Source organism: Pseudophryne corroboree, chromosome 3, assembly GCF_028390025.1.
Source record: "Pseudophryne corroboree isolate aPseCor3 chromosome 3, aPseCor3.hap2, whole genome shotgun sequence".
Lineage (NCBI taxonomy): Eukaryota > Metazoa > Chordata > Amphibia > Anura > Myobatrachidae > Pseudophryne > Pseudophryne corroboree.
The window spans coordinates 375,514,356-375,539,474 of NC_086446.1; the positions used below are offsets into that span (position 1 = coordinate 375,514,356).

At 47.5% G+C, this 25,119-nt stretch overlaps 1 protein-coding gene across 3 annotated transcripts in view; it reads right to left on the minus strand.

Annotated features, from left to right (window-relative positions):
* SLC25A39 (solute carrier family 25 member 39) overlaps positions 1-15,214 on the minus strand; it is a 31,721-nt gene extending 16,507 nt beyond the window's left edge. For 2 of the 3 annotated variants that reach the window (XM_063959949.1, XM_063959947.1), the window contains exons 1-6: positions 15,084-15,214; positions 13,997-14,070; positions 13,631-13,758; positions 10,957-11,016; positions 9,165-9,215; positions 8,117-8,226 (exon numbers count right to left, since the gene is read on the minus strand). In XM_063959949.1, coding sequence (XP_063816019.1) covers positions 8,117-8,226; positions 9,165-9,215; positions 10,957-11,016; positions 13,631-13,736 — 327 coding nt within the window. In that variant the 5' untranslated portion in view covers positions 13,737-13,758; positions 13,997-14,070; positions 15,084-15,214. Of the gene's footprint in view, positions 1-8,116; positions 8,227-9,164; positions 9,216-10,956; positions 11,017-13,630; positions 13,759-13,996; positions 14,071-14,637; positions 15,044-15,083 lie in introns of those variants that run through there. The other variant, XM_063959948.1, reaches the window with a different exon arrangement.
* Between the last annotated feature and the right edge of the window lie 9,905 nt (positions 15,215-25,119).

Here is a 25,119-nt window from a genome sequence, read left to right on the forward strand (position 1 = left end):
CATAATATTTAGTAATGGCTTTCCTGGACACATAGACAAATCTTTCATGAGCCACTGTAGTATTCACTAAAGCAATCCATGAGTCAATATCTGGGCCATCAGGTGCCATCCATGATCGGGCTATAGAAACCTGTGCAAGAGCACACAGGTTGATAACGTAACGCCTGGAGGGGGCATCCAACAACTCCTCATCCACCACCGCCAGCACACACACAGGGGGGGTCAGCACATCCGCAGGTATACCAGTGGAAACCATAATCTTGAGTACATCCTGCCAGAAGGTATTAACTATCCTACAGGACCAAATCATGTGCCAGAAGGTGCCTCCATCTAGAGTACACTTGGGGCATTTAGAATCCATTCTTCCTCCGAATCTCATTAACCTCTCAGGAGTAATATAGACTCTATGTAAAACGAACAGATGCACCTGTTGGTAACGGACCGCTGTGGTCGCCATTCTAGAGGCACCCAGTGCATCCTCCCAGGTATCATTAGATATGGGCCCCAAATCCCTTTCCCATTTGGATTTAAGAGAAAGAAGAGTCTCACAATGATAGGCACGTAGTAGAGCCGAATAAAATATGGAAATAGTGCAGTTTTGAAGCTTAGCAAATAGTTCCCTTACTGGTGTGTCCCGGAGCATCAGGGGAGCATTTGCAAATTGAGTTTGACAAGCATGACGGAGTTGTAGATATCGATAAAAATAGATGGTAGGAATATTATAATCCTCCTGCAATTGTTGGAAAGACTTAAATACACCCATATGATACAATTGCCCAAGAGACTGCACTCCCCGGCTGCTCCATACCTCCCTCATCTGCAGTGATGCAAGCTCGCTCAGAGAATGTGTATAGGCTAGAGGCGTTTCCGGATCCCAACCCTCTCCATGGAGCAATCTATGCGTCTGTTTCCATACCATAATTGCTTGCTTGACAACTGGAAGGTTAAGTAGCGATACATTGTCACTCAACAGTAGTTGTACTGGGGTGCAGTTCCTATCGGTTATATAGAGAATTCGGGAGATCAATTCATCTCTACCAGGATCATGTAACCACTTACTAATATGTACCATTTGTGCCGCTAGGTAATATAATCTAAATTTAGGGAGGCTCAGGCCCCCAGAGTCACGTGGGCGCGTGAGGGTATCTAATTTTATTCTAACCCGGCGTTTAGACCATACGATAGAGGATAGAAGACTATCTATTCTCCTAAAGGTTTTTAATGGGAGATATACAGGGGAGTGCTGTAACGCATATAGTAACTTGGGCAGGGCCACCATTTTCACTAAATTAATTCTACCGGTTATAGTTAGAGGCAGAGTCCCCCACACCGCAATACGGGAGTGCAAATAATCCATGTGAGGTTTTATGTTTAGGGAAAAGTATTGAGAAGGATTATTTGTGACCCATATTCCTAAATACTTGAATGAGTCCACCCAGCGAAGAGGTAGGGCCACGAGCGGAGCCCCAGGACAAGTACCCCGAAAGGGCAATATGCAGGACTTATCCCAATTTATGGACAAGCCAGAGTACCCGCCATAGGTGTCTATAATACGCAACACGTGCGGCATGGTATTGCAGTAGTCTGATACAAACAGCAGAATATCATCCGCGTATAGAGCAATCTTGTCCGTGGTGGGGCCCACCCGGAACCCCCCCACCCGCAAGTCAGAACGCAGCAAGCACGCCAAGGGCTCCACTGCTAGAGCAAAAAGGATAGGGGATAGCGGGCAGCCCTGCCTTGTTCCCCTAGCCAGAGGGAATGCAGAGGAAATGAATCCATTTATCGAGACTCTGGCTAATGGTGCGGAGTATAGTAACTTGACCCACCGTATAAAGCGTGGTCCTATACCGAAGCGGGCCATAGATCCCCACAAGAACACCCACTCGACAGAATCAAAAGCTTTAGCAGCGTCGAGAGACACTACCACAGAAGTGTCGGCGTCCTCGCGGGGACCCTGCAAGTGCGTGAACAAGCGCCTAAGGTTAGTTAGAGTGGACCGCCCCGGCACGAAACCAGTCTGATCTGTGTGTATAATTTGGGTAACAACGGAGTTAAGTCTAAGTGCCAGGATCTTTGCTAACACCTTGATATCAGTTGTAAGTAGCGAGATAGGTCTATATGACTCTACCCGCTCTGGGTTCTTATCCGGTTTCAATAGCACTATTATCAAAGCCTCAGTCATGGAATCCGGCAGCGACCCCAACTCCAACAAGTCATTGAACAGAGCAAGTAATCTAGGGCCATAAAAGTCAATATGTTTCTTATATAGCTCGATAGGAATTCCATCTAGCCCTGGTGCCTTGCCTCCAGGAAATGACTTGATGGCTGTTTCAATCTCCGTCAATGACAAAGGGGAGTCCAGGAATTCAACCGCCACATTAGAGAGCGAGGGCAATGGTAAACCAACAAGATAATCATTTATTTCCGTTGAATCAGCCGATAGTCTCGTACTATACAGATTTTTATAATAAGCAACAAATTGGTCTGCTATTTCCGGGGTTTTTACATAAGTTACACCATCATCTCCGCCTATCGCAAGGACAGTATTAGAGAATTTATCTGCCGCCGCTAAATGTGCTAGATAAGTACCAGGTCTGTCGCCTGTAGCATAGTATGAGTGTTGGGCATACAGCAAACGGTATTTGGCTTTATCAGATAGACAGCTCCTCCATTTGGACTGCGCAAGCAGCCATGCGTCCCTGGAGGCAGCCAATCCATCCTGCAAATATTGGATTTCTAGGGACCTACAGGAAGCCTCAAGCTCCACCTCCTGGCGTTTATAGCCATTTTTTAAGGTAGCAACCCGTCTAATTAGAGAACCACGTATAAATGCTTTAAATGCGTCCCAGAGGATTGCTGGTCCAGTAGTGCCCCCATTCAGCTCCAAGAACTCCCGCCAGGCAAGCTCAAGCTCCGCTCCAGTGCCCATCTGTGAAAGCCAGAATGAGTTAAATTTCCAGAACAACTGTCCCCGGGTCCCCCCAGTATCCAGATTCAACAGTACTGGTGAGTGGTCAGAGATACCTCTAGTTGCGTACTGGATATCAACAATCTTGGGAACTAAACAGGGGGAGACCAGGGCCATGTCGATCCTAGAAAAGGAGGAGTAAGTAGGGGAGAAGCAGGAGAACTGTCGAGCAGCCGGATGCCGCACCCTCCAGACGTCCACCAAACCCATGCCCTCCACTAACATAGCAAAGTTACCCGGACGTGGGCGAGGCACAGTAGTGTTGGTGTTGAATCTATCCACTCTAAGATCCATAACATTATTAAAGTCCCCAGTGCAGACAGTGGGAATATTGGGGTAAAGGGACATGAAATCAGCAGCCTTGCGTAAAACCTCCGGGGAGTACGGTGGGGGTATGTAAATAGCTAATAATAATAAGGACATGGAGTTTATTTGACATTTAATAAAAATATACCGTCCCCACTGATCTACCTGGACCTGGTCCAAAACAAACGGGACAGATTTACGGATCAGAATGGAGACGCCCCTGGAATGGGAGGTATGAGTGGAATGATATAGCCACCCAATCCATGGCTTTTTGAGAGATAGAACTTTGGCTCCCTCCAGGTGCGTCTCCATAAGACAAACAACATCTGCGGAGTACTGCCTAATCTGCCGAAGTACCAGGGTCCTTTTAATTTTGTCATTAAGGCCCCGCACATTCCAGGATAAAATTTTTAGACTAAGTGATGCCATAATACATAATAGCACCAAATGCTAGATGTGCCCACACCATTGAAAGTATCCGAGAAAACCAGAAAAGTAACCGCCTGCGAAAAATTTCTCTAAACATGTCGCCACAGCAATGCTTATAAAACAACCACCCATTAAATCCTCCCTTCCCCACCATACAACCCCCCACCCTGTATACCGGCCCGAACTGTGGCATACCTAATCCCAAAACCCCCCCCCCCTCCCAACAACTAAACAACTAGTATAGAGGACAAAAAATACAGCGGTCGCAAGCAGGCATTGCTCCCCCGCCATACCCTAACCCCCCCCAGGGCCAATCAAGCACCCGACCCCCGAGCATGCAAGGACCCGATATCAAGTGCAGCATTTAGTATATTACCAACAAAGGCTGTATCGATGACCTAGTAGGAAAAAGTCAACAAGCATTAATACAATAGCTGTGTACTCCAATACTTAATGACATAAATCGCAGCCCAGCCAACGGGGAGCTGCAACATTCAGTCATTTGCCAGAGGGCGTCCTGCCGGGAACTGCCGGTCAAGCCACGTCGCCGCCTCCCGCGGGGTTGAGAAAAATTTAGTCTCTCCTCCTGCGACCACCCGCAACCTTGAAGGAAAAAGCATAGCATAGGGGAGATTGAGCTCCCGGAGACGTCTCTTGATCGGAAGGAACTGGGCTCTCTCCTTCTGGACGTCAACCGCAAAATCAGGAAATACAGAGATCCGGGTGCCATTCCACTTAAGTGGGCCTTTGGTGCGTGCCAGGGTGAGCACCTTGTCCCGATCCTTGAAGTGGAGGAATTTAGCTATAAATGTACGGGGAGGAGCCCCCGGCGGCAATGGTCGCATAGGGATTCTATGTGCTCGTTCCACCGCGTAGTGTGATGTAAAGGCATCCGTCCCAAAGAAATCTGTAAGCCACTTCTCCAAAAACTGCTCAGGTGCATCACCCTCCTCCCTTTCCGGTAAGCCCACAAACCGAATGTTATTCCGTCTCAGACGCCCCTCCATATCGGTCAATTTTTTCTGCACCTCCGACATCTGGGATTCAAGGGCAGTGGTGCGTCGGCCGAGCGGAGCCACAGTGTCCTCGACAGTAGAAATGCGGGTTTCCGCCTCCCCCACTCTCTCTCTAACTCGTTGTAGATCCTGATGAATTAAGGAGAGATCTGATTGCACCTGTGTAATCTTTTCGGCCAGCCTGCCTTCGCTGGCATTAACTGCGTCCAGTACCCTTTGGATAGCATCCTCTGAGGTCTCTGGAGGGCCGGAGCCCGCACTTGTAGCCGGGGAGGGGGGAGAGGATCCATCCTGCGACTCCCCCGTTCTCTTATTTTGCGCGGGAGGATTTCTAGCGTATTTTTCAAGCTTGGCCGCAGCCTGAGAAGTCTTCCCCATAGTATTCGTTATAGTCACCCCTACAGGGAGTTGCAGCACTATATGAGAGAGTTATGGTAAATCAAGCAGATAAGCCTCCAGTCAGTGCTACATCAGCAAATCAGGAATCACACAGTGGTCGACCAGCAGCCTCCAGCTGGATGTATATAACGAAGAGAGAGCCAATGGGGGGTATAAATATATATAGTTACGCAGCAAGATCAGAGCCTCCTGGTATAATGCAGTGTGACCGCCCGGAGGAGCAGGGAGCTAGGCAGTGTCCCCCCCAATCAGAGCTGTGCAGTAAAGATAAAGATAAACAGCTCCTACTGTTGACCTCCAGGCAGGGTGCGATCCGGAACGTACAGGCAGGGATGCGCAACAGGAGGATAAGAGGGAAGGGTACAGTCCATCAGCCAACTCAGGCAGGCCCCCACAAATTTAACAATCTGCCCCTTGTCAGCAAATACCTTTTTCCCAGTCAGGATGGGTGGAGACAGCAGCAAATGAGCAGATCAGTGGCCGCAGCAGCCGGCAGCTGGGTGTGATGAGAGCGGTCTTCCAGGCTCCCCAGAGTGTTCCATATAATATTTCACCCCGCAGCCCCGCTCAAAGGTCTCGGACGGCTGCAGCGGGCGGGGAGAGATCACGGGAGCCGCACTTCCGGTCCCCCGGGTCCGCGGCGGTGTGGGATGGTGCAGGCAGCCTCAGGGATGTTCTGGGTCCCCGCAACAGGCACACAAGGCGGCAGCCAAGCTCCCCCCGCTCCCCTCCTCAAAGACGCGGGCAGCGGTGAAGAGCCGGAGCCGAACTTCCGGTCCCCAGGGCGGCACAGTTACGTGGCTGTGTGAGGCGCGTAGTGCTCCAGGCGCCAAGATACTCGTCTCGGGTCCCCCAGCAGGCACTCCAGAACGGCAGACGAGCGCTCCCTCTCCCCTCCACGAAGGCGCGGGTCTCGGCGGTGTACGGGAGCCGAACTTCCGGTCTGCGGTGAGCGCGCGGCGGCGGCTCAAGCGCCGAGCAGGGCCCGCCGGGCGAACAGGGCTGCAGGAGTCAGAGGGACTACGGGATCCGGTCCAAATTCACTCCAAGGGGGCAGGAGGGATTCATGCAACGTTTAGCACGATGTTAGACCCCGGGGGGGAATACAGGATGATGCTGCAGGATTTATCAGCAGGAGAGCTGCACTGTTCAGGTGCTACTCCATGCTCGTCCAGGCCACGCCCCTATGTAGCGGATGCCTTTAGTCATTTTAGGCTGTAATTTTGCATCATCGTCATCGACACTGGAGTCAGACTCCGTGTCGGCATCTGGGTCAACCATCTGGGATAGTGGGCGCTTGTGAGACCCTGACGGCCTCTGCATTGTAGGATCAGGCATGGGTTGAGACCCTAACTGTCCCAAGGCTACAGCTTTATCCAACCTGTTATGCAAGGAGCTTACATTATCATTTAACACCTTCCACATATCCATCCAATCAGGTGTCGGCACCGTCGTCGGCGACACCTCATTCATCTGCACTTGTTCTGCCTCCACATATCCTTCCTCATCAAACATGTCGACACTAACGTACCGACACACTGCACACACACAGGGAATGCTCTGACTGAGGACAGGACCCCACTAAGGCTTTTGGGGAGACAGAGAGAGAGAGTATGCCAGCACACACCCCAGCGCTATATATATAACCCAGGGATTACACTGTAACTTAGTGATTACCCCGTAGCTGCTGTTTGTGATCGTTTTGCGCCTAAATTTATGTGCCCCCCCCTCTCTTTTTTACCCTTCTTGTACCTGGATACTGCAGGGGAGAGCCTGGGGAGCGTCTTTCCAGCGGAGCTGTGAAGAGAAAATGGCGCTGTTGTGCTGAGGAAAAAGGCCCCGCCCCCTCAGCGGCGGGCTTCTGTCCCGCTTGTATGTGTAAAAAATGGCGTGGGCTCGAACATATATCCAGTGCCTGACTGGATATATGCAATATTTTGCCAAAAGGTACCTTAATTGCTGCCCAGGGCGCCCCCCCCTGCGCCCTGCACCCTACAGTGACCGGAGTGTGTGGGTGTGCTGCGGGAGCAATGGCGCACAGCTGCAGTGCTGTGCGCTACCTTAAGTGAAGACAGGAGTCTTCTGCCGCCAATTTCGATGTCTTCTCCGCTTCTGTACTTCTGGCTCTGCGAGGGGGACGGCGGCGCGGCTCCGGGAACGGACGATCAAGGTTAGGTACCTGTGTTCGATCCCTCTGGAGCTAATGGTGTCCAGTAGCCTAAGAAGCGCAACCTAGCCGCAGTTAGTAGGTTTGCTTCTTTCCCCTCAGTCCCACGTAGCAGAGAGTCTGTTGCCAGCAGAAGCTCTCTGAAAATAAAAAACCTAAACTAAAATACTTTCTTCTTAGCAAGCTCAGGAGAGCTCACTAAAAGCACCCAGCTCTGGCCGGGCACAGATTCTAACTGAGGTCTGGAAGAGGAGCATAGAGGGAGGAGCCAGTGCACACCAGGTGGTACTAAATCTTTCTTTAGAGTGCCCAGTCTCCTGCGGAGCCCGTCTATTCCCCATGGTCCTTACGGAGTCCCCAGCATCCACTAGGACGTTAGAGAAAACAAAAAAACTTTTACTAACTGGAAGACCCTAGCCTACGCTTGTACGACCAGTACTCACTATTTGTTGATTATGGAGGATCTCCTGTGGAGAGATGCAGGTCCCTTCAATAGGGATCTTTGTCTCTCAGCTATCAGGCAGCCTTGTCCCCCCTTTATTAGGGTTACGCAGCCCCTTTTAGATTTCTTAGTCAGGAGCTCAAGTGCTCCACGTGTTGTGCCTCCAGCACAATTTTTCAAACTGAGGGAGGAGGGATGTGAAGGGGAAGGAGCCGGCTGTGCAGACAATGCTAATTTAAGATTGTGCCACACCTCCGGTTCAAGGCTTCACACCCCTACTGTATAGGACTCCAGTGTCCCCTAGTGGATGAAAGAGAAATAGTCATTGCTTATGGGGTGTATAATAACAAAAACAAAATTAACTTCTTAATTGCTGCAGCACTCACCAGTGTTCCATGAAGGTGGGTGGGTGAGCGATACCATGTACTACAAGCAGCAGCATGTTGACACACAAAAAGATGGTCCATCAACCCATTACAGTACAGGAAACAGCGCCCTGGGTAGGTTATACAAAAAAGGGAACTAAGAGGCTGAGGTGGTAAAGAACAGAAATGAAAGTAATGAAAGAGGGGCGTAAGGTTTAGGTTAGTTTAAATAAAATGAGCACATGAACAGGAGGGTTTCAGGTGCATTAGTGTATCCAGAAGGTATGGCGCAGTGGTAAGCACAGCGTGAGGACAATGACGTCAGAGGGAAGGTACGCAGCCATTATTAATAGCCACATGGAACACCAATGACAAAGGGCAAAGAATAAAACAAAATACGTAATGAAAATCACACTGCACACTGGAATAAATGATGCATGGCTTTAAGGGTTAAAAAGCATTGCTTCCCCCCAATTGCTGTATTATTACAATTCTTTACTAAAAAAAAAATCCTCTATGGATAATAGTGTATTCTATCACCCTTACTAATGTTTTAGATTTTTTACTAACTGTATTAGGAAATTCAGTTATTGCCATTTGCTACACTTCATTCCCAACTGTAAGTGCAAAGTGCACAAAACATTGGAACTACTAATACTAAGCTAGCAAGATAATGTTATGAAGGTTATTTGTCAGAAGTGGTCACATGCAGCATTCAAAACACCAGCTTACTTGCGGTTTATTGAGTAAATTGTAAGCACTGCATTAACGCCATGGCCTGCTATTATGGGGCATTACGCTCAGAATATATTGCTTAAACAATCTGTACAATGGGGCAGAACCAGGTAGCACTCCATCTGGGGGATAGGGTTTATGAATAAATGGGTAGAAAGTAAATTCTTTTCATCTATTTTGGAAGTGAAAGTGCAGTATGGCAAAAAAACAAATCTGGAACTCTCTACATACACTGGGGTAAATTGCATTTCTCAGATGCAGATGCAATGCATCTCACTGTCTGATAGAAAGCTGTACACATTTACCAAACAAGGGGCAAGTTTTCAGTACTCACATTTGGGGTGGCGTAAGGGGGGTGCCCAGGGAAGAGACTTTACAGACATTACTGCAACACAAGAGGAAGAAAAATAGGGAATAAGAACACGGGTATGTATGAATGTATATGATTTGTATCCTTTAAGTACAAATACATATATAAGCGCCAACAAACAAGCAAGGAGTGGGGTGATAGCACTGTGAGCGGAAGGCTTAAGCCCAAGAATTGTCACAAAGTTTTATGACTGGTAAAAGTTGCTATGGGAAATATAACTTAAGCATATAGTATACACACATATTAAAAATCTTAAAATTACCAGTAGGCAATGCATGGTAGTTAGGAAATTAAGGTGGATTAGTCCTAAGAACATTACCGAGGTGGATTAGTCAGAATGTGGGTAGGTGGTAGGAAGCAGAACATTACCGAGGCGGATTGGTCAGAATGTGGGTAGGTGGTAGGAAGCAGACCATTACCGAGGTGGATTAGTCGGAATGTGGGTAGGTGGTAGGAAGCAGTACATTACCAAGGCGGATTAGTCGGAATGTGGGTAGGTGGTAGGAAGCAGACCATTACCAAGGCGGATTAGTCGGAATGTGGGTAGGTGGTAGGAAGCAGAGCGTTACCGAGGCGGATTAGTCGGAATGTGGGTAGGTGGTAGGAAGCAGAACGTTACCGAGGCGGATTAGTCGGAATGTGGGTAGGTGGTAGGAAGCAGAACGTTACCGAGGCGGATTAGTCGGAATGTGGGTAGGTGGTAGGAAGCAGTACATTACCGAGGCGGATTAGTCGGAATGTGGGTAGGTGGTAGGAAGCAGAACATTACCGAGGCGGATTAGTCGGAATGTGGGTAGGTGGTAGGAAGCAGAACATTACCGAGGCGGATTAGTCGGAATGTGGGTAGGTGGTAGGAAGCAGAACATTACCAAGGCGGATTAGTCGGAATGTGGTTAAGTGGTAGGAAACAGAACATTACCGAGGCAAATTAGTCGGAATGAGGGTAGCTGGTAGGAAGCAGACCATTACTGAGGTGGATTAATCGGAATGTGGGTAGGTGGTAGGAAGCAGGACATTACCGAGGCGGATTTGTCAGAATGTGGGTAGGAAGCAGCCCTATTACCGAGGTGGATTAGTCGGAATGTGGGTAGGAAGCAGACAATTACCGAGGCGGATTGGTCAGAATGTGGGTAGGTGGTAGGAAGCAGACCATTACCGAGGTGGATTAGTCGGAATGTGGGTAGGTGGTAGGAAGCAGTACATTACCGAGGTGGATTAGTCGGAATGTGGGTAGGTGGTAGGAAGCAGTACATTACCGAGGCGGATTAGTCGGAATGTGGGTAGGTGGTAGGAAGCAGACCATTACCAAGGCGGATTAGTCGGAATGTGGGTAGGTGGTAGGAAGCATAACGTTACCGAGGCGGGTTAGTCGGAATGTGGGTAGGTGGTAGGAAGCAGAACATTACCGAGGCGGATTAGTCGGAATGTGGGTAGGTGGTTGGAAGCAGAACGTTACCGAGGCGGATTAGTCGGAATGTGGGTAGGTGGTAGGAAGCAGTACATTACCGAGGCGGATTAGTCGGAATGTGGGTAGGTGGTAGGAAGCAGAACATTACCGAGGCGGATTAGTCGGAATGTGGGTAGGTGGTAGGAAGCAGAACATTACCGAGGTGGATTAGTCGGAATGTGGTTAAGTGGTAGGAAACAGAACATTATCGAGGCAAATTAGTCGGACTGAGGGTAGCTGGTAGGAAGCAGACCATTACTGAGGTGGATTAATCGGAATGTGGGTAGATGGTAGCAAGCAGAACTATACCTTTGGAGAATGGTTTCTTCTGGGACTGCAGCCTGATCTTCACAACATCGAGAGGGGTCACTGCGGGATTAAAGAGAATGTCAGTAACAGGCAATTACAAGTTTGCTTAGCCAAGTAACAGAGAAAAAAAAAATGCAAATTACATATTACCATTAGTATATTATTAACTGCTCTATGAGTAGAAATGTATTTAATAAATAGTACTGATATATCACAACATATACAAATAAATAGAAACATGCAACAAATTTATATGCAATACACATATAAATGTAACTTCTAGACAATATTCAATTAACACTGATACTGTAGATCATTTGGGTGGGGTGGTTCAATTAGACCTTTTAATTAACAGGTGTTAAAGAGTGGTAGCCTTAGGCTTTAACACCAGGGGCTATTTAATTAGAGCCCCTTTACCTTGCACGTTAAATTAACGGTTTTGGGTGTTAACACAAACTCCTGGATAAGTTCCTGGACCTATGTTAACAGGATCATGGCACCCAAAAATATGTTTTTTGGGGATTTCTTTTCCCCAACAAAAAATCTCCATTAACTGTAGCCTGCAGGCTGACTTTGGGGCTAATTGGCTAGCCCCAGGGGGGATCAGTTAGCCTGCAGTAAATTACCAAATGTACACAACAATGCAGCTATATAAACATCTCTTCCCTTCAATGCTCTTTCCAGGTGCGACCAGGTGGTTAGCTAGGATACTATCCATCAGACATATGATCCGTAACTATGTGCTGCTGGGTTTCAATGTAATAATGCAGATGGTTAGTCCAAATGTCATGTTAGCCATACATGCAAAGGAGATCAAGTCTCTAAGCAAGAACCAAATCTACAGTGATATGGACAATAGAAACAACCAGCTCTACAACCAGCTACTTATTCTGTGGCTTCATCGCTGTATGTAAGGCCCCGAAGGAAAGGGATTTTTTTTTTATATGCAAACTTCTAAATGTTTGTAATTTCTAACACAAACTTTAAAGAACGAAAGTAGTAATAAACAGGAAGTAAATGCACAACCTTACATAGGATATCATTTGGTTTGCAACAGCCACACAAAATAAGTCATTCACAAAGATGCATTAAATGACTTTACTAGTACTGCATTTGATAAATGAAGCTATTTGAAATTAATGATTGCTCTCTGAATAAAGCAATTTTTCATATACACTATATATACAAAAGTATTTGGCTACACCTGTTTATTATTGAATTCAGGCGTTTCTATCAGACCTGTTTCCACAGGTGTATAAAATCAAACACCTAGCCATGCAGTCCCCAGTTGCAAACATTTCTGATACAAAATGGGTCGTTCTGAAAAGCTCAGTGACTTCAAGCGTGGTACTGTGATAGGATGACACCCTTGCAATAGGACAGTTTGTAAAGTTTCACCCCTGCTGGATATTCCACAGTCAACTGGGATATTATTAAAAAGTGGAAGCGCTTAGGGAAAACAGCAACTCAGCCATGAAGCGGAAGACGACATAAAATCAGAGTGGGGTCAACGACTGCTAAAGGAGCATGGTGCGGAAAAGTTGCCAACCCTCTGTTGATTCCATAGCTGAAGAGTTCCGAACTTCCAGTGGCATTAATGTAAGCACAAAAACTGTGCGTCTGGAGCTTAATAGAATAGCTGCATACAAGCTTCCCATCACCAAGTTCAATGCCAAGCATCGTATGTAGTGGTGTAAAGCACATAGACACTGGACTGTGGAGCAGTAGAAAAGTGTTCTGTGGAGTGATAAATCACGCTTCTGTTTCGCAGTCAGATGGGCGAGTGTGGGTTTGGCGGATGCTGGGAGAGTCTTACCTGCCTGACTGCATTGTGCCAAATGAGAAATTTGGTGGTGAAAGAGGGATAAAGGTAAGGGGCTGTTCTCAGGGTTTGGGCTAGAGGTCCCTTATCTACAGTCATACCAAGACATTTTGGACAATGCTATGCTTCCAACTTTATGGTAACAGTTTGAGGAAAGGCCCTTTTTCTATCCCAACATGACTGTGTCCCATTGCACAAAGCAATAACTATAAAGACATGGTTTGGTGTTGAAGAACTTGACTGGCACACACAGAGCCCTGACCTCAACCCCACTGAGCACCTTTGGGATGAACTGGAACGGAGATTGCGAGCCAGACCTATTCATCCAACATCAGTGTACAACCTCATAAATGTTCTACAGAATGAATGGCCACAAATTCCCGCAGAAACACTCCACAATCTTGTGGAAAGCCTTCCAAGAAAAGTGGAAGCTGTTATAGCTGCAAAAGAGGGTCCAACTCCATATTAAAGTATAGGTATTTGAATACAATGTCGTCACAGTCCGTGTTAGTGTAATGGTCAGGCGTACGAATACTTTTGTCTATGTTGTGACTGCATACTTTAGAGTGCCCACATTTTAATATACCTTGAACAATTATTGTTGTTTTTTGCAATTTTGTTTATAACTTCTTCTTTTTTTATTATGTATGGTATTGAATTCAGATAATTTACTTTTCATAATTAACATTAATACTTTTGTACACCTAAAGCAATTTAACCTGTTACTGTATACTAAGGTGGGAAAATTTCACATCTATCTTTTGCCAGTTGGTTATCTGAGGATGAGTTAAGAACCAGCACCTCCAACTGGGCCAAACCTAGATTGCATGCAGTAGTTATTACGTCTCATACCAAATAGTGAGGTGAGAAGTGCTCCGGTTCCTGATGCCAGAATTTGTTGCAATGGAGTGATCCCACACAGTGGGGTGCTGGCTTCCTCCAATGCCATCCCTGCCATGAGTTAAAGGAGGGGGGTGGATCTAAAAAGGATGTTAGAGGAAAAGTAGACATAACATATTAAATTAAATGGGGAGGAGTGAAAGAGAGAAAAAGCAACTTAAAGAACAAAATTACACACAGTAACTTCTACCAAGTGCACACCCACCACATCTCTCTCATCTCTCCCCACCCTGCGCCAGGCGTGACCACCATTACAGCGCACTGATAACAGGGCAATCTACACAAGGCAAAGACAGAAGAATATGAACTGGTTCTTACCTGGTGTCTGATGGGAGGCTCACAGTCTCCCCCTTCTGGATGATAGATAACAATAACCATCATCCCAAGAGTGACTGCGAGTTAGAAAAAAACATTTATGCAAGTTGATCATTACATAATCATCCGTGAACACATTACATAAATACACGCATGTGCATGCATGTTGCCATCAAAATGGTCAAAACAATTAAAACTATGTAAGCTAATTACAGACATACTGTAAATACACAATTCATACAGTTTGGAAGGTCACTGACTTGATGCAGGCCTTGCCATGTGACTCCAGCTGTTGTGAAACAAGTCCCCAACATGCTATACCAGCTGATCCGTGGAAGGGTATGCTGGGACTTGTAGTTTCCAAGCAGCTGGAGGTCCACAGGTTGGCCAAACTTGGGAATGGCATGCCACAACAGTAAACAAAAAAAAACACACAAGTGCTGTGCATACATTAAGAACAGGAGCTATCAATGTACAGACACTGAAAATGCTACTAATGCATGTATTTCCACTGTCAGCACTGATGAACCTTGTATACCAGTTATTAAAACAGTTACTGGTTTTACCTAAAGTACATGCAGAAAACTAGAAGCAAACATGGTACACTGCAGCTACAAAAAGGAAAAGAAAACAATGCAACATACAGGATGTTACAGAAACATGTGCTGACGCTGCAACATATCCGGATATTCCAGCCTGTGAGAACTAATACCTTCATGTACACTGCTAGGCAGACCGTCACCAGACAGGCACAGAGAGAGAGACATGCGTTAATATCACCTGCATGGCTCACATTCACAGCACAGCTGGGTGCACATGCTCCACACAGCACTGTACACATGAGCGGCACATACATGTCATACACACACATATTACATAAAACAATTCTACACCATAAAAATCGCAATACACCATACAACCACACAGCAGCCAGTGCGTTCACATGTGAGGCAGGCACACACTGCTCCAGGTATCGGTATGGCGCTAGCATGCCCGCAGGAGGGTAAGCCGGGCAACCACCCAGTATTTACACCTTATACAGACACCTCGTACCCCGTGCACACACACTATACACACGCAAGCCGGTCACCTGCTCTCCCTTCCCCACTGGGGCCCTAGGACCCAGCATGTCGGGGGCCACATGCCGCACTGCCGACGGCTCCTTGCCGGGCCAAACCGGTCTACAGCGATCACAACAACATGTCAATCATGTGCAGGCCCCGCCCACCAGGAGGAGCACTACCCGCTTCAGTACCAGCATGCACCACGGCGGCTGGCACAGATAAGGAAGGCTGGGGACAATGTGATCTTTCACCTACTTTTTCAGTGCTGCTGCATGCTGTGCTTGTGATGAAAGTGTAGGCCTCGTAACCAGTTTATGTATTTGAAACGCAAAACTAAATCTATGTTATATGAGAGTCAGTGTAACTCTGCCCATTACCTGTTTAAGATCTAGGCTCTAGTCTAAAAAGTCCAGCGTTTTGGCACTTGGGAAGTTATTCATCCTATGCACATAAATACTCAGATTCAATTGTTATCTGACCACAGCAGCATCCAATAGGTCCTGATTAGATGCTGACTGAGGGCAACTTTTCGGGTTGGATTGCAAAATTTGAGAATTGCAATCCGGCCAATTATCCAATGACTGCGCATGCACAGTGTTGGCGTGCACGCACAAGGGGAAATAGCGACAGAAATTGCGTACAGATCGTAATCGCAATGCAGCTGCTGTTTGACAGGATGGGCGGAAACCTGCCTTTTCGTGGGTGTGTGAAAAAATGCAGGTGTGCCCAGGTGTTTTTACGGCGGCCCTCTGACGTCGGTGATGACCACTTCCAGCCTCTTGTGTCGCCAAAATTGTGGCCGACCTTGCCTGGCGCAGATGGGAAAAATTCTTATATGTTTCGGTAATTGCGTATCGTTTTGCAACCAGAACGCACACTGCGATGCATTCGCAATTTCTGCAATATCTATTTTTTCTCTATTTCTGGGCAGCAACTATTTGATCGCAGCAACTGCTTTTTAGCAGAAACTGCAATCCATACTGAATGAGGTCCTGAGACCATGGGGTCTATTCATGAAGCAGTGAAAAGTGGAGAAGTTGCCCATGACAACCAATCAGCATTGGAGTAACATTTATAATTTGCATACTATACAATTTTAAGGAGCAGCTGATTGGTTGCAATAGGCAACTTCTCCACAGGCTCACTTCTCCACACTTTTCACTGCTTCATGAATAGACCCCGAAACCTATTGTGATTTTCCACCTAAATCAGGCATGTCCAAATTGCGGCCCTCCAGCTGCTGTGAAACTACATATCCCAGCATGCACTGACACAGTTTTGCTGTCAGAGAATGTTAAAGCTGTGTCAGGTCATGCTGGGATGTGTAGTTTCTCAACAGCTGGAAGACCGCAGTTTGGACATGCCTGACCTAAATGATTGCTTGCAAAAGCTGCTGCTTAGTAAATGTAGCTAATTCATACTTACCTACTCTCCCGGATTCTGCGGGAGACACCCGGTTTTCGGGTAGTCCCCCGCAGCCCCCGGAAGAGTGGGCACCCCTCCCGCATTCTGCCCACTTCCTAGTGAAGTGGGCAGAATAGGGAGAATAACACGGTAAAATCACGGACCCGGCGGGGGCGGAGCATAATGACGCGATCAGATGCTAATCGTGTCATTTTAGCCCCGCCCCTAGCCATATGTCATCCAATTACAGTCGTATACCGGTGAGTGGGTGGAGTCTACTGATGTAATCAGCTTGGCTCCTCCCTCATCACCGCCCACCTGCTTCTCCTCTCCGGTCATCTCCCGGAGAGGAGATTTAAAAGATTGGTAAGTATGAGCTAATTATGTTGGTAGAGGGCAGAGTATTGTAGAAAGCATGCAGCGCAGTGATTGTACTGTAGAAGAGGGTTCCTGTTGTGAGTGGATGTGGTGTGAAGTCTTCGATGTGAGACAAGGGACCTGATTCATTGGTGGACGCAGTGCGATGTTGCACACAAACACCCAATGTTGTACGTCTGTGCATGCACCTGAGTCACACAGCGCATGCGGCCCGATTGTTGATGCTCAGACGCATCACAGAAATAGACGCAGAGTCAGATTTTAGTGGTTGCTCCTGGGAGGTAACAGTGGGTAGCTAAGTTGACGTGGGCATGTTGCTAAAAGTGGCTGCATCCAAAGACGCACAGCCGCTCACACAGGAGGCCATAGTTAGACAGAGAAACTGCAGCTGCCATGGGTGCTACTGATGGTTTGTCTAAAGATACTCTGAGAAGTAAAAAAGCACAGTCTCAAGACACTGCAAGTGGGTATATCAGTTTAGAGTAAATCAATAGTGGACTTAGCATAAGACGCAGACTCAGCTGTGCCCAGCTCAGAATCAGCGAGAACTGCATATCTGGGTGTCTGTTGTGGGAGGCAATCGGTTTACTGGTTGTCGGGATCCCACCGGTCAGGATACCGACCCCCGGAACAATATCGGCGGTCGGAATCTCGACACACCACCACCATAGGGGGAATAAATCGCCACGAGCCCGCAGTGTGGTAAGCGCAGCGAGCCCGCAAGGGGATACACCGCATTTGCCACCAGTATTCTGGCTGTCGGGATCCCGGCAGTCAGGAACAACCGGGATATCATAAGGAATCCGTCTGCTGTACGTATGTCTGATGGTGTATGTATGGAGTGTTCTAAATACTACACACCCAGCTACACTGGGGGCATATTCAATTAAGTGCGGACCTCTTGCCTTATTTTGAATTACTGCAGGTATGCACACTCCCTATACCTGCTGTATTTAGTAAAAAAAAAAGTGGTTGTGATTATTTTTTTTGCTAATAAAATCCTGCACATAATAGAATATGCCCCCGGTGTATCTGGGTGTGTGGTATTTAGAAAACTCCATACACCATCAGACATACAACAGACTTCAGGGAGGGGAGGGGAATTTATTTTTTTCAAATCGGCATGCAGCCACCAGCAGGCTGCCAATGCTGTGTACGGGGAGGGGGTGCAGGACTAACGGTGGTGTAGTGTAATTCAGTGTGGCTGGGGAGCAATTGCAGGGTGAGCGGTAGTGTAGTGCATGCGGGGGGCGGGTGCAGGATTAGTGTAGTGCAGTGTGTGGGGCGGTGGTACAGGGGTAATGTAGTGCAGTGTGTGTGGGGAGGGGGTGCAGGAGTAGTGCAGATGTGCGGGCAGGGGTAGTGTAGTGAAGTGTGTTCAGGGAGCGGTAGTGTGCGTGCGGGGAGTGGGGCAGGGTGAACCTTAGTGCAGGAATGGGTGCAGGGTTAAGGGTAGTGCAGGAAGGGGGGCAGGGTTAGGGGTCATATAGTGCAGCGTGTGCATGGTTAGGGTAGTGCAGTGCATTATATGCAGGCAGGGGGTGCAGGGTGAGCGGTAATGGAGTGAGTATAGGGTGAGGTGTAGTGCAGTGCATTCAGGGAGTGGCTGCAGGGTGAGTGGTAGTATGTGTGCGGCGAGGGGGTACAGGGTGAGCAATAGTACCTGTGCCCGGTCCTTGGAAGCCCTGCTGTCTGCCTCGCTGGAGAAGAGATGACTTTGATAAGCGGGGAGGAGGACAGCGCTGCAAAACGTCAGTAATTATGGACTAATTAAGCTAACTGGAAACTTCTATTTGATTAGTCATTATGGGGGACGTCAAAGGGTTCCAAAGCAAGACCCAACAATTTTTCCTTAAAATATGAATTTTTTGAAAAATCGGACTTGCTGTGCATATGCTCCAAAAAAAATTGAGCACCTTGTGAAAAACAAAAAATCTGGCACCCAGCTGATTACCAAAAATCTCGCACCTGTGAGAAAAATCCTGCACTGCAAGAAAGTGGAAATGTGCTAAATTATTGCTGTTGCACAAAAAGAAAAATTAGGGTATGGGTCATAGGATCGGCATGAAGAAGACATTTTCAGAATATTTTTATCTACAGGACACAGATTCCTCCGAAGGATACCAAGTTGTGTAACTACGGTCTACCTACTGTATATAAACTAGTGATGTGCACCGGACATTTTTCGGGTTTAGGTTTTGGATTCGGTTCCGCGGCCGTGTTTTGGATTCGGACGCGTTTTGGCAAAACCTCACCGAAATTTTTTTGTCGGATTCGGGTGTGTTTTGGATTCGGGTGTTTTTTTTTCCAAAAAACCCTAAAAAACAGCTTAAATCATAGAATTTGGGGGTCATTTTGATCCCATAGTATTATTAACCTCAATAACCATAATTTCCACTCATTTCCAGTCTATTCTGAACACCTCACACCTCACAATATTATTTTTAGTCCTAAAATTTGCACCAAGGTCGCTGTGTGACTAAGCTAAGCGACACAAGTGGCCGACACAAACACCTGGCCCATCTAGGAGTGGCACTGCAGTGTCAGACAGGATGGCACTTCAAAAAAATTGTCCCCAAACAGCACATGATGCAAAGAAAAAAAGAGGCGCAATGAGGTCGCTGTGTGACTAAGATAAGCGACACAAGTGGCCGACACAAACACCTGGCCCATCTAGGAGTGGCACTGCAGTGTCAGGCAGGATGGCACTTCAAAAAAATTGTCCCCAAACAGCACATGATGCAAAGAAAAATGAAAGAAAAAAAAGGTGCAAGATGGAATTGTCCTTGGGCCCTCCCACCCACCCTTATGTTGTATAAACAGGACATGCACACTTTAACGAACCCATCATTTCAGCGACAGGGTCTGCCACACGACTGTGACTGAAATGACTGGTTGGTTTGGGCCCTCACCAAAAAAAGAAGCAATCAATCTCTCCTTGCACAAACTGGCTCTACAGAGGCAAGATGTCCACCTCATCATCATCCTCCGATTCCTTACCCCTTTCACTGTGTACAACCCCCTACTCACAGATTATTAATTCGTCCCCACTGGAATCCACCATCTCAGGTCCCTGTGTACTTTCTGTAGGCAATTGCTGCTGGTGAATGTCTCCACAGAGGAATTGATTATAATTCATTTTGATGAACATCATCTTCTCCACATTTTCTGGAAGTAACCTCGTACGCCGATTGCTGACAAGGTGAGCGGCTGCACTAAACACTCTTTCGGAGTACACACTGGAGGGAGGGCAACTTAGGTAGAATAAAGCCAGTTTGTGCAAGGGCCTCCAAATTGCCTCTTTTTCCTACCAGTATACGTACGGACTGTCTGACGTGCCTACTTGGATGCGGTCACTCATATAATCCTCCACCATTCTTTCAATGGTGACAGAATCATATGCAGTGACAGTAGACAACATGTCAGTAATCCTTGCCAAGTCCTTCAGTCCGGACCAGATGTCAGCACTCGCTCCAGACTGCCCTGCATCACCGCCAGCGGGTGGGCTCGGAATTCTTAGCCTTTTCCTCGCACCCCCAGTTGCAGGAGAATGTGAAGGAGGAGATGTTGACGGGTCACGTTCCGCTTGACTTGACAATTTTCTCACCAGCAGGTCTTTGAACCTCTGCAGACTTGTGTCTGCCGGAAAGAGAGATACAACGTAGGTTTTAAATCTAGAATCGAGCACGGTGGCCAAAATGTAGTGCTCTGATTTCAACAGATTGACCACCCGTGAATCCTGGTTAAGCGAATTAAGGGCTCCATCCAAAAGTCCCACATGCCTAGCGGAATCGCTCTGTTTTAGCTCCTCCTTCAATGTCTCCAGCTTCTTCTGCAAAAGCCTGATGAGGGGAATGACCTGACTCAGGCTGGCAGTGTCTGAACTGACTTCACGTGTGGCAAGTTCAAAGGGTTGCAGAACCTTGAACAACGTTGAAATCATTCTCCACTGCGCTTGAGTCAGGTGCATTCCCCCTCCTTTGCCTATATCGTGGGCAGATGTATAGGCTTGAATGGCCTTTTGCTGCTCCTCCATTCTCTGAAGCATATAGAGGGTTGAATTCCACCTCGTTACCACCTCTTGCTTCAGATGATGGCAGGGCAGATTCAGGAATGTTTGGTGGTGCTCCAGTCTTCGGCACGCGGTGGCTGAATGCCGAAAGTGGCCCGCAATTCTTCGGGCCACCGACAGCATCTCTTGCACGCCCCTGTCGTTTTTTAAATAATTCTGCACCACCAAATTCAATGTATGTGCAAAACATGGGACGTGCTCGAATTTGCCCAGATGTAATGTACGCACAATATTGGTGGCGTTGTCCGATGTCACAAATCCCCAGGAGAGTCCAATTGGGGTAAGCCATTCTGCGATGATGTTCCTCAGTTTCTGTAAGAGGTTGTCAGCTGTGTGCCTCTTATGGAAAGCGGTGATACAAAGCGTAGCCTGCCTAGGAACGAGTTGGCGTTTGCGAGATGCTGCTACTGGTGCCGCCGCTGCTGTTCTTGCTGCGGGAGGCAATACATCTACCCAGTGGGCTGTCACAGTCATATAGTCCTGAGTCTGCCCTGCTCCACTTGTCCACATGTCTGTGGTTAAGTGGACATTGGGTACAACTGCATTTTTTAGGACACTGGTGACTCTTTTTCTGAGGTCTGTGTACATTTTCGGTATCGCCTGCCTAGAGAAATGGAACCTAGATGGTATTTGGTACCGGGGACACACTACCTCAATCAAGTCTCTAGTTGCCTCTGAATTAACGGTGGATACCGGAACCACGTTTCTCACCGCCCAGGCTGCCAAGGCCTGAGTTATCCGCTTTGCAGCAGGATGACTGCTGTGATATTTCATCTTCCTCGCAAAGGACTGTTGGACAGTCAATTGCTTACTGGAAGTAGTACAAGTGGTCTTCCGACTTCCCCTCTGGGATGACGATCGACTCCCAGCAGCAACAACAGCAGCGCCAGCAGCAGTAGGCGTTACACTCAAGGATGCATCGGAGGAATCCCAGGCAGGAGAGGACTCGTCAGACTTGCCAGTGACATGGCCTGCAGGACTATTGGCTTTCCTGTGTAAGGAGGAAATTGACACTGAGGAAGTTGGTGGTGTGGTTTGCAGGAGCTTGGTTACAAGAGGAAGAGATTTAGTTGTCAGTGGACTCCTTCCGCTGTAACCCAAAGTTTTTGAACTTGTCACTGACTTCTGATGAATGCGGTCCAGGTGACGTATAAGGGAGGATGTTCCTAGGTGGTTAACGTCCTTACCCCTACTTATTACAGCTTGACAAAGGCAACACATGGCTTGACACCTATTGTCCGCATTTGTGTTGAAATAATTCCACACCGAAGAGCTGATTTTTTTTGTATTTTGACCAGGCATGTCAATGGCCATATTCGTCCCACGGACAACAGGTGTCTCCCCGGGTGCCTGACTTAAACAAACCACCTCACCATCAGAATCCTCCTTGTCAATTTCCTCCCCAGCACCAGCAACACCCATATCCTCATCTTGGTGTACTTCAACAGTGACATCTTCAATTTGACTATCAGGAACTGGACTGCGGGTGCTCCTTCCAGCACTTGCAGGGGGTGTGCAAATGGTGGAAGGCGCAAGCTCTTCCTGTCCAGTGTTGGGAAGGTCAGGCATCGCAACCGACACAATTGGACTCTCCTTGGGGATTTGTGATTTAGAAGAACGCACAGTTCTTTGCTGTGCTTTTGCCAGCTTAAGTCTTTTCATTTTTCTAGCGAGAGGATGAGTGCTTCCATCCTCATGTGAATCTGAACCACTAGCCATGAACATAGGCCAGGGCCTCAGCCGTTCCTTGCCACTCCGTGTTGTAAATGGCATATTGGCAAGTTTACGCTTCTCATCAGACGCTTTTAATTTTGATTTTTGGGTCATTTTACTGAACTTTTGTTTTTTGGATTTTACATGCTCTCTACTATGACATTGGGCATCGGCCTTGGCAGACGACGTTGATGGCATTTCATCGTCTCGGCCATGACTAGTGGCAGCAGCTTCAGCACGAGGTGGAAATGGATCTTGATCTTTCCCTATTTTAACCTCCACATTTTTGTTCTCCATTTTTTAATGTGTGGAATTATATGCCAGTATCAACAGCAATGGCCTACTACTATATATACTGCGCACAACTGAAATGCACCACAGGTATAGAATCTAGATGGATAGTATACTTAATGACGACACAGAGGTAGGTACAGCAGTGGCCTACTGTACCGTAATGCTATATATTATATACTGGTGGTCACTGGTCAGCAAAACTCTGCACTGTACTCCTCCTATATAATATTATACTGGTGGTCCCCAGTCCCCACAATAAAGCAGCACACTGAGCACAGATATGGAGTGTTTTTCAGGCAGACAACGTATACTGGTGGTCACTGTCAGCAAAACTCTGCACTGTACTCCTGCTATATAATACAGCTGCTCCCCAGTCCCCACAATTAAGCAGTGTGAGCACAGATATATGCAGCACACTGAGCACAGATAAGGAGCGTTTTTTTTCAGGCAGAGAACGGATAAAACTCGTGGTCACTGATCAGCAAAACTCTGCACTGTACTCCTCCTATATTAATATACAGCTGCTCCCCAGTCCCCACAATTAAGATATAACACAATATGTGCATCAACAATGAATAAACGGAGAGGATGCCAGCCTCGTCCTCTCCCTAACATTTCCAATGCATGAATCAAAATGGCGGCGACGCGCGGCTGCTTATATAGAATCCGAATCTCGCGAGAATCCGACAGCGGGATGATGACGTTCGGGCGCGCTCGGGTTAACCGAGCCATACGGGAGAATCCGAGTATGGCTCGGACCCGTGTAAAAAGGGTGAAGTTCGGGGGGGTTCGGTTTCCGAGAAACCGAACCCGCTCATCACTAGTAAAAACCAGCCACTGGTGAGTGAGGTGCAAACGGATTTGCAGCTGTCCGGTGACCGAGGGACTTTTAGCAGCTTGGCGTATACATACGATAGCACACATGCACGGCGAATATACACTCCGCTTGGACGGCAACTATCTGAATGCAGCACAACAATTTTAGCAGCCCAGCGATTAGATCTGAATCACCCCCATTGTTCCAATAGCCTTCTGGCTTGTCCAGATGACCTTTAGCAAACTGCAGATGGGTAGCAATGTTCTTTTGCAATCCCGTGTTGCAGCCTGCCCGGGAACCCGTAGCAGATCAATATGATCTGTGCTGGCTTTGTTGATTTAGGGCCTAAATCAGTATGGAACGCTGCTTCGGAAGCATTCGCATGCTGATGCCCTGTGCTGTGTGCGCATGTGCAGCAGCCGCACCGTGCATGCACACACAGGGCCTAATTCAGACATTATCATTAGCAAGCGATTTTTGCACTGCTGCGATCGGATAGTCGCCGCCTCCAGGGGGAGTGTATTTTAGCTGTGCAAGTGTGCGAAAGCATGTGTAGCAGAGCTGTACAAACAGATATTGGCGGTAATTCCAAGTTGATCGCAGCAGGAAATTTTTTTAGCAGTTGGGCAAAACCATGTGCACTGCAGGGGGGGGGGGGGGCAGGTATAACATTTGCAGAGAGAGTTAGATTTGGGTGGGTTATTTTGTTTCTGTGCAGGGTAAATACTGGCTGCTTTATTTTTACACTGCAATTTAGATTGCAGATTGAACACACCACACCCAAATCTAACTCTCTCTGCACATGTTATATCTACCTCCCCTGCAGTGCACATGGTTTTGCCCAATTCCTAACAAAAATCCTGCTGTGATCAACTCAGAATTACCCCCATTGTGCAGTCTCTGCGCAGCCCAGAACTTCTCCTCCTCCCTGCAGCCGGAAGGACCTCCAGCTGTGTTGCTAGGGGGAGGAGGAGTTTGGCTTCTGGGACCAGGACTGCCTTAACGGAGGTATGCCGGGGGAGGGAGATTGGCGTCATCGGCGCAGAGTTAGATTTGAGGTGTGTTCAAACTGAAATCTAAATTGCAGTGTAAAAGTAAAAATAAAGCAGCCAGTATTTACCCTGCACAGAAACAATATAACCCACCCAAATCTAACTCTCTCTGCACATGTTATATATGTCCCCCCCTTCAGTGCAATGGTTTTGCCCATCTGCTAACAAATTTACTGCTACGATCAGGTCTGAATTAGGCCCTGTGTGTAGTGGGATGTCCAGGGGGGTGAACGTTGTGAAATATGTCACCATAGGACCACGCAACTTTACATCTTCTCCACTATTCCTGACTGTGGGCCTGATTCTGAAGCGGGAGTAAAGCAAAAAAAAAA